Here is a 15,640-nt window from a genome sequence, read left to right on the forward strand (position 1 = left end):
AGTGGATTTTTCACTTTTTGCTTTTATCTAATTATGAAAACTGCCTATAAAAATGACAGAGAAAGACGAAAAGGGGGAAAGACTTTCAAACATAAAGGCTGAGTGAAAACATGATTTCTCTCAACAGGCAAAAACATATGAAGAATTGGAGGCAGATGAAAGAGTAATCTGTTTCTCTTTAAAAGAGCAGTATTTGAGAAGTGATACTAGTTCTCACTGATCAAAGGCAAATTTAGAGTAAACATCTGTTTAAAAATAAATTTAGTTAAAAATGTTCCAAATAACATCTCAGTTATAGAAGAATAACAGCTACGGTTTCTTGCACTGAACTGTGTGAGCAGCAGCATCCCTGCCCTTCCTGGTCCAGCTTCCCGCACTGCGACGTGGGCGCAGAAGGTCAGGGCGTATCGTGGGCAGGGGAGGGAAGAAGGGGGTGCGGAGGGACCACGCAGCCTGTGGTGAAGGAGGCTGCGAAAAAACATCTCCCTGGAAAGGCTCATTATTACAGAAAATGAATGCTTAATTATAAAGAGGATTTTTTTTAACTTTAATATGAATTATTCACACTAATGCTCATAGAATATGCGCATCTGGCATTAATTCATGCCTTAAATTTTTATTTAAGCTATTGGTTTAACGCTCCATGTTTTTTATTGTAAAAAGCAGTGCTCATGTCTGATGTGATGGAGGAATTGGCACTGGCAGTGAAGAGTCCATTCAAGTCACTTGCCTTCTCCCTATCGTCCTTGCTGTTTTCTGTCCATGTGTTAATAAATAATAACAGGCCAGAAGGAAGGACAGAATAAAAAGTAGCCAAGAGAACGAATAAAAATTGCCTCAAAGATAAATATGAACTATATAAAATAACTGAAATTGAAAAGTGATATCAGGGTGGCGCCTGTGGCTCAAAGGAGTAGGGCGCCGGCCCTATATGCCGGAGTTGGCGGGTTCAAACCCAGCCCTGGCCAAAAAACTACAAAAAAAAGGAAAAGTGATATCAATATCAAGAATTTCAACATTACCTTAATCATTTTTCACATTATATTATGAAGTAATTGTTTAACATTACCATTATCGAATGCTAAAGCTTTTGAGATTATGACATATTCACTTAGTTCTTGTTAAATACACTTCAAGGGCAAGTAATATGTATGGGCTGCCTGTTCTGGGCCAAGCACTGTGCTAAGTACATTATTTAAAGGAGAATCTCTTGGTCACTGCTCTGTATACATTTTCATCTTCATGTAGAGGGAATTTTAAAAGCATGAGGGCCCATTATCCTAGCCCATACAGCAATAAAAGCAGCAAGTTCAGAAAGGGGCCAGGAAGTTCTAAGGGGAAATGGTCCAGCTCTACCCCTAATGTTTCCTCCAATATGATGAAAAATCTTCAGGCCTCTTGGAATCCCACCAAGCACCCCTACCTAAGAAGCTATTTCCCAGATTGGTGAGAAGGGCCCCATCTGGGCAATCAGATACCTCCTCCCCCTTTTCCAGAGCTTTCCACTGAGAACACACATACCCCCTTTGTATCTCTTTGCCTTCCGCCTTCCAGAAGCCTCCCCAAGAAGGCAAGCTCTGGTCCTGGAAAGAGGGATGGGTTAGGGAGACCCAGGCCTATAATTTGGAGGCAGGAAGAGGCATAATCCAAGGGAACAGAAACTCAAATCCTTCATCTGTCCTCTGCATCTTCACAGAAGATCTTTCCTTTGTCTGGAACCGTCTTCTCTCTTTTTTCCTGGAGAACTTCTATGTCTCACCTCACACATCACTTCTTAGGAAGAACTTACCTGCCACTAAACTATTGTATGATACCTTAGTGTCCAGTTCTTTCTCCTTTTGCAATCATCTCATTTTATTTTAATTTCCAGCTTAATCAATGGAAACTACTATCTACATAAGAGAATGGATTATGCCCATCTTGTAACAACGTCACCAGGTCCCCAAGGCTTAAGACAAGGTCTAGTGCTTAACAGTTGCTGATTTCAGTGAGCTATTCCTTGAAAAGAGAGAGAGAGAAGGAGAAACCCAGCCCCCCAAAAAGCAAATATATAAATAAGTAATTGAAGAGCTTTCTCCCCTGGATTTTCTCCTCTTCTATTGCATTCCCTTCTGTGATAAGCACTTTTGTGACTCAGACAATTAAACTCAAGCAATTAAACACTAGAATTTCAACCTACTGAAGGGGTAGAATTACTGTACGATTCTGTAAATAATCTCCATACTACCGTTTGCCAAAGGTTTAAATTAAATGTTTGCTGGAAATAACACAAAACATGCAATTCACTTTTCTGACTAACCAACATATTAAGTCATGGAATATTATACAGCAAAGAAAAATGAAAAGGAAAATCTTAAGAACCAAAAAGAAAGAAAGAAAGAAAGTGAAACCTACATAGACAAGGTAAAAATAAGTGCTAAGACTTAAAGAAAACTTACTCTGCATCAAGCATTGCCCTAAGCACTTTTATGTATATTATATGTAATATACACTTTTATGTATATTATTGTATAAGCATTGCCCTAAGCACTTTTATGTATATTATATGTAATATACACTTTTATGTATATTATTGTATAAGCATTGCCCTAAGCACTTTTATGTATATCGTATGTAATATACACTTTTATGTATATTATGTATTTTAATTCACTTAATCCTCAAAACAAAAACATGAGGTAGATACTATTGGTCCACTGTCCCTTTCCAAAAATCTGGCAGTAGATTCCATAATTGCACACATTACTATTTCTGCAAAAAATATATAAATATTCAAATGTAAATATTCAAACCAAGGGATAGATACTTTTGGGTCACCATCACTAAATGAGTTCAGATGGGTTAATTTTGCTGCCCGGTGGTTACAAAAATTCTGGGGATTGTGAAATCACTTTAGCTCTCCATGAAAAACTCAGGCCCAGAGCAGATAAGTAAATTGCGCAAGACCACCCAGCTGGTAAAGGGAGAGCTGAGCATCCAGACCTACCCTCTTCACCACTGCCTCACAATTTTGTGTTTCCAGATGCAAACAGCAAAAGCCTAGTGAGAAACCAATTGACTTTCCTTGGACTCAGATTCAGCTATAGTCAAATGGTATTTAGGAAGCAGCGTGGGGTCACTGAGCATCAGCAAGGCTACCTAGGTGTCTCCTCCATCACAGCCATGGAGGATGGACTAGTTTGCTAAAAAGCTATATAGATGGGGCACAGTGACTGCACTCTGAGCAAAACACCCACTGGATGATTTTAAGAAAGCAGAGAGCAGGCAGGCAAGAAATCAGATTGAGATGAGGTGAATTCTTGCCACTTCTATTTATGATGTGTTTTGTTTTGTTTTTATTTTTGGTGCTTTCGGGTTAGAAGAAATTGGATGGAAGATGAATAATTTGGGAAGCCCAAAAACAAATGGTCAGCAAGGCCCCCCTGTGTTCATCTGTGGGCTCAAGTGAGGCTAACTTACAGAACACAGACATCCATTTCCTTACGTCAGGACTTTTAAAAGCATCCCAATCCAACATCATGCTCTCCAAGGGAAAAAATAAATGGGAGATCAGTCAATGACAACATTAATAAAATGAAAAGACTTGTGTTTTCCGTAAGAAGTACAGCACATCTGAAGGCATAAAGCACACGGACAAATTCATATTTTGCAAGAACATACAGATGTTGAATGACAAACGGCTCCATATGGCTGAACAGTTGGTCCTAAATTAAAATAATGGCATGAGGTGAAGGCGGTTTAGAAATAACATTAAAATCACTACATGCTGTACTAATGATGCATGCAGCAGCCGCGGCTACAGGGTGAAGGCATCTTTGCTGATGCAAAACGAACAGCTCTAAACAGCATCTATGTCAGCCCAAATGAAGAAGAGATGGAAAATAATGTCATCAAAATGCATGCAGAAGCAACTAGGTGCTGGGAAGAAATGGCTATTTGGAGAAGTAATACTTGACAAACAAGGAGCTCTTAGAACCCTAAAATAAATGCAAATATAGTACAACCTTAACATCACCACTTATTTCTCTTCATCCTCCGATCTTAGTTTATCCCCCGATCATGCATCAGAGAACGAGCTTTTCAGCAAATTTGGCATTCTTCACAAGGCACCAGCAACTGCACTCTTTTCATACTTCATGTACATTCCTCCCAAACTATGTAAAGCAACTGCATCCTTGGCAGAAAGGTAAATTATGCAAATGTGTAGTTACCACAACAGGACGTTGAGTAAGCTTAACTGTCTCCATTTTCACCCAGTGAGGATTCTTTTCAGTATTTTATTCCCATACCCTTGATCATGTTACACCCATTAAGTAAAATTTGAAGTAAGGCAAATAATTTTATTTCCAAGAACACGAGAAAGGAAGTCAGGTGGAAGACTTGCATGAGGCATTATCTAACCTTGGTTTTATCACACTCTGATGAGCAACTAGCAAATGCCTTGATCACCCAAATACATATTTCAACAAAGGTCTCTAAATGGAATGAAGATGTTGAAATAAGCATCTTGGCCCTCCACACCTGAATGATGCCTGGGACATGGCAGGCTCTCAATCAATACCTACTGAATGCATGAGTCAGTGAATGAATGGGTACACAGCTCTGAGAATCCCAATGGTGCCTCGCACAGCGTTTGTACTGAATTGACAACCACAACATATGTCAAATTAAACTGTATCATACACAGCCTTTGAGGCAGCCAGGGAGACATGCCAGTTAAATCAGTGTCTCAAGGGGTACAGTTAGCTGATGGCGTCCCCATTTGGGGTGCACTGCCATATCAAAGCCGTGATTACACTCTCCCCAGATGGCTCCCAGCCAAGGATTGAGCATGGCTGGGATACTAGCAAAGGGCTACTTCTGTCTGGTGTGATCCCTACAATAACCATGATGATAGCAAGAAAAAATTGCTACAACTGAGTTGCACACGTTTAAATCCTGGGCTTCCACTTCCATGCACAGCTTGGGACTAGCGTTCTACTTTGAAGGGATTCAGGAAAGTGGGCATCTTTGCAAGATAAATTTGCACTGGTTAAGAACAGCCCTTTCTGTACTTTGAGAGCCAAAATTCAATATATGAATTCTTCTGCCAAAAACAGAACTGTCTACTAAGTTACCTACGTAGAAGAATGGCTGTAACTGCTTGGGTAGTGCAAACCATGGGATTTAACAAGCTTTTATTGAAGAGGGGATGTATCATTACTTTCTACAGGCACAAAGGAAATGTATACCTTTGATTTACACCAAAAGGAAGAAGCAACAAAGGGGCTCAAAGAAAGGGGAGTAGAGTTGAAAAGTTGTAATGAAGATCCCGCCTCGCACGTTAGTTCTCCCACTCGCTCAGCATAACAGTGTGTGATTAACACTTAAAGGTGGTTGCACATCTGACAACTGGAAGAAAAGATTACACAGAGATAGCTCCAAATACTCTCAGAGTCAAGCAATATGGAAGAAGATATGCAGGCATTCAATCTTTCTAGTAAATTTATAAATAACAAACTTATTTTTACTTTAAATTTAACTCAATTGAGCATGGTGCACTGAAAGTTCCTTCCAATTCACAGATATTATGAATATTCTCCCACATCACTTCATCATCCTATACAATGTTTGTTAGACCTTCTCATACCACATGTAAAAACTACAATAGCACTGTTTTAATTTGTGGTTCTTTTTCACATAAACACATATCACTGGTAAAGACAGAAAGGTACAAAAGGAAGACAGCTTGCTATTGAATCTAGAATTAAAAGTGTCTAGAATGGAATCAACTTAAGCAACGTTTATAGAAGTTCTATGGGAGGACGGAGCTCACTGACAGCCTGTGTGCCTACTGGAGAATAAAAACAAAATTCACCCAAATCAGAAAGGCTTCCTCCGTGAATACAGGGACCACATATAGCTGGCATTTGTCCCTGTGGACCCAGAATGCCTCTGGATACATGAAAAGGGCCCCAGAGAGCCAATACACTCAGAGGTCCCGCACTTGGTGACTGTTTCTTATTGTATCCTTTGCCCATAATTATCAAACACATGGCACAATCCGGTTAACTTCACTAATGTGTGTTTGTCTCTTATGTCAAGAGTCATAGTCCTATTTGATCCCAGGTTAAGATCTATGATTCCAGAATAGTATTCAAGTGAATGCAACTGAATGGTGTGGATGTACAAATCTATTGATAGACTTTTAGACTGCTTTAAATGTTTTGCTTTTACAAACACACAGTACTACAAGGAACGCTCATATACACAGATCTTAATACATTCATGCTATTATTCTATAGGATACAATCACGGAAGTGGTTTTGCTGAGTCAAAAGGTTATGAACATTTGTCATTTTAATAGAAACTGCAAATTACCTCCCTACAGAGTTGCACCAGTGTCTTCCTTGTCTAATAAAGGCCCTCTCATTCATGTCATTTCCATCACTGAGATTATCTGTCTTATTAATTTTTGCCAAGATGATGGTTTTCTCTTGCTTTTCCTTCATCATTAGTGAGGCCAAGGATCTATTTCTATGTTAATTGGCTATCTGAAGGTCCACAAATTGCCTTTTCATGGCCTGTTTATATGCTTTGCTATTCTGTTAATATGTGTAGGCTAGTTTGTCTTTTCTGATTGTGGTGGGTATTAGTTTACAAGTGTTACTTTTTGTTTTATATGCTACAAATACAAATAAAAATTCCTCAACCTCCCCATCCCCTATTCAATTCCCCTCACTGCTTCTGCCTTTTAACTTGGTTTAAGATGTCATTTGCCATTCATCAGTTTCGATATGATGAAATCTGTCAATCTTCTCCTTTAACCATTCCAGGTTTTAGCTTTTTAAGAAGTTATTTCCATTCTCTAAGATATTACAGACCCATCCTTTTACACTTTCTTTTAAGTCTTTAATATTTTCCTTTTAATATAAATAATATAAAAGTACAACCTATATGGAATTTGGCTTTGTATGTGATGAGAGATAAGGCTCCAACTTAATTTTCTTACAAATAGTCAGTTGGCTCAAAACCAGTAGGTGGAAAAATCATCTTTTCTCCAATGATTTGAAAAGCCATGTTTATCCTGCATAAATACTTTAATCTGTTTCTGGACGCTAATTTGTTTTAATTAGCAATTTACTTGCACTCATCTTTCTTCTGGATTTCAGAAATTACATGGACTTGAGGAAATTTGGGGTTCCAACTCTCAGAAAAGGCCCTCATCTTCATTAGTCAGAGCCAGCGTTGCTGACATGGCAAACACATGTCCAAGGCACACCCTAATTTTTTCAGTCGCCTGTTACCAGCTTTGCTGCGCACCCCCCACCCACAGCAGCATGGTGTGGGACACCCCATGTGTGTTTGTTGAATGAGTTAATGTGGACTAGTGAGTTCACTCAGACAAAAGTATAATATGTAATTTGAAAGTCCTCATAGGATCAGTGTCAAGTTGCAGCTGATTAACAATTCATCCCAGTAAGGGCAAAAGATAGTTTATATCATTGAAAGAATACAGCAGTTTCGCTAAAGCTACTAAAACAGCCATATCTCCTAAAAAGTATTGTTATAGTGCATTCTGGTGGGCTGCTCAGGGTGCCGGCCACTCCTGCCTCCACTCTCCAAGACAGCAAAGTATTTTTTACCCTCTCTCCAGATTTCCAGAAGAAAACCTTTGCATCTTCCTACCACACTATCATGCACCCTGCTTCCTTCCTGGTAGAAATAAATGCCCTTGGTAAGGACAAACCCCCAGCTAACTTGCTCAAGAACTTTGTATTACCTCTCTTTCCTGTGCCATTCCTCTCTTCTAGATCATTCCCAGCAGCACACAAACTGTAAACATCTTCATTGTGAAGAAAACTTCATCAGCCCACATCCCTCTCCAGCTACCACATTTCCTTTCCCCTCTGTAGTGGAATTCCTTGGGGACGCGCCTGTACTGGAGGAGGTGTTGTCCTCTCCACTTTTCGTCTCTTGAACAGACTCCAGTCAAATTTGATCTCCACTGCTCCTCTGACTTTGTTACAATCGGGGTCATCACTACCTCCACGTTGCCAAAAACAGTCACTCGGACTCAGTGCTCAGCCTACGACCCCTATCAGCCACATCGGACTCAGTGCTCAGCCTACAGCCCCTATCAGCCACATCGGACACAGCTAAGCACTCTGTCCTGTTCCAGGACATCCAGTTCTCGTGGTTTTTTGACAACTCGCTGGCTGCTCCTTCTCAGGCCTCTCTGATGAATCCTCCCCAACTCTCCGATTTCTCTCTGTAGGAGTGGCCCAGGCCTCCATCCTTGAAACTCCAGGGAATCTCATCTAGTTTCAAGGCTTTACGTATCTTAGAGATGCCTCGATTTTTTATCACCATACAAAACCTCAGTCCAGAACACAAGTCATGTATACAGCTACACACTCAGCACCTTTACTGCGTGTCCACTCAAGACGTCAACACTGCAAGTGTCCAAAGTCAGAAGAACAAGAGCAACCCCAGCCCTGCTCCTGCGCTTCCTCGGCATCTGCCCATTCAGCTGCCACCGCTGCTGAGCAGCCTTCGGCTCTGCCTCAGTTACTCTGAGTACCTCCTCGCTGTCTTTACACCCATCCCGCCACATTCCCTGTCCCCCAGTCTGTTCTCCATGAGTTGCTCTCATGATCTTTTAAAGCTATAAACCACGCGATGTAACTCTTCTACTCCAAATTTTTCAATGGTTTCCATCCATCATTTGGAATAAAACCCACTATCTTTGCACCTCTGAAGTTGTGCTTTGAGCACTGCCTGCCTGTCCAACCTCAACTCTAACTACCACATCACTCACTTTCCCCCCAAACACAAACTGTGAATAGACAGACTGGTGCCTGCTGTGTCTCGGGTGTGCATCAAACTAATCTCAGGCTCAGGGTCTTTGCTCCTTGCTCTTCTCTCTATTGGATTCTCATTTAAGTTTCGGCTCAAATGTTACCTTTTCCCTACTATTTTCTTATCCTGCTTTCTTTTTCTTCATAGTCCCTAACACAGTCATCTCTCAGTATCTGTGGGCACAGGTTTCAGATGCAAAATCCCTGGATGCTCAGTTCCCCCATATAAAATGGTGCAGTACTGGTTTATCTGTAACCTGCACATGTCCTGCCATATACTTTAATTCATCGTAACTGTAAAGCTTAACACAATGTAATGCTGGGTCAACAGCTATTACATTGGAGTCTTTGGGGAAGAAAAAAAGCCTGTACATGTGTGGTACAGATGCAATCATCTTATTCCTCCAAATATATACCTGGATACACAAGCCACAGGTACGGAGGGCTGTCTGCACTACAGTACATCCCGTGTTTGTTATCAAACACCTGAACTAGAATGGGAATCCCATGAAAGCATGGGTTTCTTTTTACTTGCCTTTTGTTATCCTCAGAGACTAATACAGTACCTGACAGACAGTAGGGACCCAATAAATATTTGTTGAAGAACTAGGTAAACAGATGGGCATGCAGAAGGTTTGACTTCTACATGAACTTGGCATAACGATCATAGCTTAATGCATAGTCTGTCAGGGCAAAACTGTTTTTGAGCATTACTTACTTTGCGTTGTTTTGTGGAGTCCAGTTTTATGAGCCAATAGGAAGCCACTTTTGTTTTATGATGCTTCCAATTATCGATGATCTATTTTGGGGAAGAAACATTAAGAAGTTAAACTAGATTGTTTATCAAAAGTAATAAATACAACGTTATTTTATGTATATAAATGAACATCAACTTTATCAATTAATTTATGTAATATTAGCCCTGTAATATTACTTGCAATAAATAATGCTGCCTTTTATAGAAAGACATGTAAAAAGATCTCTAACATGAGGCAAAGAACCCATTTGAATTCAAAGTTTTCTCTTCTTTTTGGACCAAGAACACACTCCCTAGTGAATGAAAGTCACATGTTTTTAGGAATATAATATTTGGGAAGAAATCCTTATTCCAAGGGCTGTATCTACCGTATCATTCACAATAACAAAATAGGGAATAATGCATTAGAAGGTGTCTGTAAATAATTAGGATTCTACTATCCCTTTGTTTAGTTTTTTTGTGCATATCTCAAAATTTCTAAATATATATTCTAGTACTATATACTGTAGCAAACAGATTTAAATACTCATTGCATTTGGTGAACGTGTAGTAATCTAATGCCTAATGTATTCATTATATTTTGTTAATTATATAAGATTATATATGTTCTTTACATCGCATTAGCCATGGATATTAGTTCTACTGTCTACCTAATTTTCTTCAATCTGATTCTAAAAGGTAGAACATAACTAATATCTCTAAGAAAAATATATGAGTAAAATAAAGTGGTACAAAGTCATTGGCTTTATGCAGAACTTCATCAATAACATAAGGAAATGAACACATATATCTTATAACCAGTGTTATTTTTCTTTCCATTCCTTTGATATAACATAAGTAGCAGCTCACTTGCAAACAAGATATCATTTTCACTTTTTAAAAAGTATATATAAAACAAAATGTATGTTTGGAGGCTTTGTTTAAGACTGTCCTTATTACACAATATAAACTGTCATTACAGATGTTCTACACCAGGAATGTCTCTTTTATTTTTGTTTGTCTGCTTTTTGTTTCTGTACACTTGCTTCAGACAGGTCTAAAGCAACGCTAAAAAAAAGACCAAGTGCCTGGCTGTGGTTTTTATCCTACAGTTGGCCACTAGATGGTGACTTCTCCTCTGGAAAAAAAAAAAAAAATACACAGGGAACCCAGAAAACAAGGCTCTATTTCTGAGGAGTTATCTAAGAATGATCTTTAGAAAAGGATTTCTAAATAAGGAAGTAGAACCTTGTGTGAAGAAATGCTCTTTCAACCAAGAAATATTTATTCAAATATTTGAATATTTGAACCTTTTTCTGAATTAGGACAAGGTCGTTGATTCTCCTGTGAATGTTAAAAGGACCCTCTGCCATTTCAGAAAGCTCCACTGGGTGGTGCACATGTGTGTCTAACAAGAAAAACACACTCAGCTCAGCATAAATCATTTCAAAATTTAACCCCCCAAAATATGACATTAAAGGTGTCACATCCAAATATTCGTGAAATTTTATGCCAGGGTCCCAATTTTCCATCACAGCCCATCCCATACTAGATCTTTCTAACTCTCTGTAGATAATTTCTTTAATCATAATGAACAATAATTACTTAGTACTAATTATTCTCATTTGATGAAGCAGTCTTATTAAAATAGGACTGTGTGCTACAATCTATTTTGCATTGCTGATTATAAATGTGATCTCATTGTTCTCGAATCATAATTAAAATAAACTCCTATTTTTCTAAAGCTTGTGGATATTGAAAATAACCAACAGTCAAGTTTGCTGTGTCATTGAGCATGTCCTCAGGAAATAAATTTCAATGTTTTAAGAAGAATATAAAGCACTGCCTCCTTGATATTTTATTTATATAAAACACTCACATCTTCTATCAGAAGTTCTGACTCTGCATCTGACTTCCCCGGAAACCGGATCTTCATGTCCTTGAGAACAAACAAGGTCTGACTTGTTAGATCATCTTCTTGTTCTTTTGTTTTCAGCTTCCGCAAAGACTCGCTCTGAAATGTCAAAGAACACAGACTTTTGGAGGGGGTCTTATTCATTGTGCCAGTGTAATCTGAAAGACATTTCTAGGTAAAAATGAGGCACTTTTAACTTAAAAAGTAACAATGAAAAAGGAAGGGAATTTTTTTAGGTTTATAAATTCTTAAGATTAAACGGTTATGAATCCTAAGAGTGTCTTTCACACTTCCACATAGCTGTATTTGGCTCAAAATGCCAAAATAAAAATATGACCACTGAAAAAGCACTTCCTGATTAGTTTCGTGTGTTATATAAACCTTGATTAGACAAAAAAATCTTGATTAGAAAATAAATCAATCATTGCTGCCAAGTGAAATTCATTCCCTTTCTATTTCCCGACTCTTCCCTTTGGAAACGCCATCCACATTAAATAACAAATTTAATAAATTGCTAGTCTAAGTGAAGACATCTAAAAGTAAGCCTGCTTGCAAATAAACTCACTCCTTCCTCAATACTGAATCTCAGGGCTTCATGCTGAGGCGGGAATACTGTGTATTAATTTAATGTGCAGAACTTTATAACAACATTGTAGTTCATTGCCCTAAGGAAAATTTGTCAATCATCTTTTAACCTACTAATCAACTGTACATCACATAAAATTTTCCACAAAAAGATTTTCCTCAAATTTACAGGCACACTGCACAATACGCTGCAAAACTGTACCTTTGCTCGCGTGATTTTCAACAATATTATACCACTACATTAGCAAATGGAATAAAAACAACAGTGTTATTTGTCACCCATCTTCAAGTTTGGTGACACTGTGGAGTCAGCCTTTTAAGAGTCCACACTAAATTGTAGCCTAAGATAGAGGAACAACCCAAATTCCAGGAGGCCATGAGTTGAATTATACAGAGGGTCTGCGACTCCCTCTGTCCTCCTCACCTCTGCCCCCGCTGTCACCTAGATTCTGAGGACAGTACTCCCTGCAACCATGAAAGAGCAAAGAAGTTGCCTTACCTCCTGTGAGTTGGTGGAGCTGATTCCATTACTCTGAGGTACATACCTCACATAGGAGGAAGCACGGTTTAAAGAATGTGACCGAGATGCCGAAGTTGGCCGGGGTATAGATATCATTTGTTGAGCAGAAAAAGGGCGGATGTCCCTGCCAGAAGGTGACTGCGCAGAGATGGACCGAGGGCAGCTGACTGAGCGTCGTATGGAGCCTACTGACGATGAAGAAGAGGGCGATATGGTAGGATAGTGTCAGTACAAGGGTCCCACTGTACTGGGTGTATATAAACTCAAGGTTAGACCAGGTGGGAGCACAACAACAAACATCACGGCTTAGGCACCATCGTGAGAATGTGAGTTTAAAGTAAATGTTTCCATTTACACAGTGAACTTGGTACAGAACCCCTGTAACGTATAAAGAAAGGCTCAACTGGGAATAATACTATTTTAGAAGTAGTATTTTAATGTTATATATTCTCAAACAATGACATGAAAGAACCCGAAGAAAGGAAAATTAATATTTATAGAGCATCTTCTATAAGCCAGGCATTGGGCTGGGTGCTATACTTTTATCTTATTCTTCCTTGAAACCCTCTGAAGTAGGGATCTCATTTGCCCAGACATTCAGAAAAAGGACTTTCTCAAGGTTGCACTGCAGAAAAAGTAGCCAAGCTCAGGTTTCAATCCTGACCTATCTAATTCAAATGCCCTCCCACTTTCTATAATACTATGATGCCATCCACCATCTCTGGGATTAGACCAGTCACTTATTAGAATCCATGTATAGGTTAGAGATGTTACGTTTTATATCAAGATCTGTAAGGGGAGGGAAGGAAGGGGAAGGAGTCCAAAGAGTGGCCAGGCCAAAGAGATAAGTTATAGAATTCAGGGTCCATGAGAAAAGTAATGAAACAAAAGAAAATATAAAGATTATAAGATTAGTACTAAACAGGTAGGCTTCTTATTCATTGGAGGAGAGAATTTTAAACTAGATTAAATTTCAATAGTAAACGATTTAAGGGAAGGAAAAAAATTGTAGACCTATAGGGTTCTTGTCAGAACACATTATCTAGGGGAAACTATAAAATATCTTCCCCAATGCATACTAAGAACATTTAAGGAAGAGAAGCAATTATCCCAGATAAATTTTGATTCCTAACACAGAGAAATAGATTACCTATCTACAGTCAACATTTTAATTTTTAAAACTCATATGTCTATATATCCTCTGTGCTGTTGTCTCTCTCAGCTTGGGGAGAGAGACTGTTATAGCAATTCTTCTTAATCAAATAATTTAATAAAACTCACATGAAGTCAGGTTGAATACCCAAATATTTCTCTTTATTAGCTGTTAAAGAAAATTCAGACCTTTATAAAGGCACAGATATAAACTTTATATTTAGGGATGTATTTTTTAAAAGTAGCCTAATATTTTTGTCATTTAGATTCTAGAGAGTAAAAAATAGAATATACGTAAAAGCTATAAAAGATGTTTTTAAAAACATTTCTATCTGTTTCAGCTGTTAACTTTCTTCTGAATCTGAAAATCACACCACTTTTTGAAAGGACTCTACTTCTAGAGAAAAGTTACATGACAACCATTATCACTGGTCAATCTTTTTTCTTCTTTACAAAGAACTGCAGATATATCATGTGTACAAAGCTCAAAGTCATGGTAAGAAAATACCTAAAAGGATGCACAACTAACTATCCTACAGTCCTGCTCCCTTTGAGGGGTGAAAGTTCTGTTACATATAACCTATTAGGGCCAAAAAAAATTAACTTTTTTTTTTTTTTTTTTTGTAGAGACAGAGTCTTACTGTACCACCCTCGGGTAGAGTGCCGTGGCGTCACACGGCTCACAGCAACCTCTAACTCTTGGGCTTACGCGATTCTCTTGCCTCAGCCTCCCGAGCAGCTGGGACTACAGGCGCCCGCCACAACGCCCGGCTATTTTTTTTTTTGTTGCAGTTTGGCCGGGGCTGGGTTTGAACCCGCCACCCTCGGCATATGGGGCCGGCGCCCTACTCACTGAGCCACAGGCGCCGCCCAAAAAATTAACTTTTTACTTGAATGATAATTGATTCCCCTTTTGGCTTACACACATTGGAAATTCAGACAGAATAAGTAGCGAAGGCCAAGCGCAGCGGCTCATGCCTGTAATCCTACCACTCTAGGAGGTCGAGGTGAGTGGATTGCTTGAGCTCATGAGTTTGAGACCAGCTTGAGCAAAAAATCAAGACCCCATCTCTACTAAAACTGGAAAAACTGAGGCAAGAGGATCACTTGAGCCCAAGAGTTGGAAGCTGCTGTGGGCTATGACGCCACGGCACTCTACCCAGGGCAACAGTTTGAGATTCTGTCTCAAAAAAAAAAAAAAAAAAAAAGAAAGAAAGAAAAGAAAAGAAATAATAACTAAGTAGCTAGACATGCCAATGATGAGTGGATAGATTAACAAAAATATTCATAACATAATCTTCAAATTATGTGAAAAAATATTTACGTGGTTTTTATGTGACTACCTCATATCAAACCGAAATATACCCCTTTGACGCTATAACAGGTCTGAATTTTTCAAGTTAACTATCTACAACAGAAAGTGTTATATATAATCTGGATTTTGTCCCCAGCCATCAGCATCACTCTGGGGACAAAACACAAGGAGGATTTGTGGCTATGATCTTCCTTTGTTTATGATTACAGACAGAATATAAAACAATGTGAAATCCTTGTGATGATTTCTCATGAGTATAAAAAGAAAAGTAACCAATAAAGAAAAACATAAGTGATTAAATTAGGCTAGCTTTAAAATGAGAAAACATACTCAAAAGTATCTTTTAGATCTGTGTCATATTTTAGTACATTATCATCTGATCGCAATTTATTAACTCATTGGTCTGAGAACACAGATCTTCCTCTATTGGTTCTTCAATCCTCAAGCATTTTGACAAACATGGACAGTCAATTTTAAAATACACACATTATCTGGAAAGTTAACATATTAATCTTGTTACGGACAGATGAAAAGGGGCTAAGAGAAGTCCTGGCTTGGAAGGAGTTTTCTAAGTGAG

At 38.7% G+C, this 15,640-nt stretch overlaps 1 protein-coding gene across 3 annotated transcripts in view; it reads right to left on the reverse strand.

Moving 5' to 3' along the window:
* Positions 1-15,640, reverse strand: part of TTLL7 (tubulin tyrosine ligase like 7) — a 96,239-nt gene that overhangs the window by 24,869 nt on the left and 55,730 nt on the right. For 2 of the 3 annotated variants that reach the window (XM_053592127.1, XM_053592125.1), the window contains 3 exons: positions 12,576-12,784; positions 11,456-11,590; positions 9,559-9,639 (listed from right to left, as the gene is read on the reverse strand). In XM_053592127.1, the coding sequence (XP_053448102.1) occupies positions 9,559-9,639; positions 11,456-11,590; positions 12,576-12,784 (425 nt within the window). The remainder of the gene's footprint in view (positions 1-9,558; positions 9,640-11,455; positions 11,591-12,575; positions 12,785-15,640) is intronic. The other variant, XM_053592126.1, reaches the window with a different exon arrangement.

This window comes from Nycticebus coucang, chromosome 5, assembly GCF_027406575.1.
Source record: "Nycticebus coucang isolate mNycCou1 chromosome 5, mNycCou1.pri, whole genome shotgun sequence".
NCBI classification, from domain to species: domain Eukaryota; kingdom Metazoa; phylum Chordata; class Mammalia; order Primates; family Lorisidae; genus Nycticebus; species Nycticebus coucang.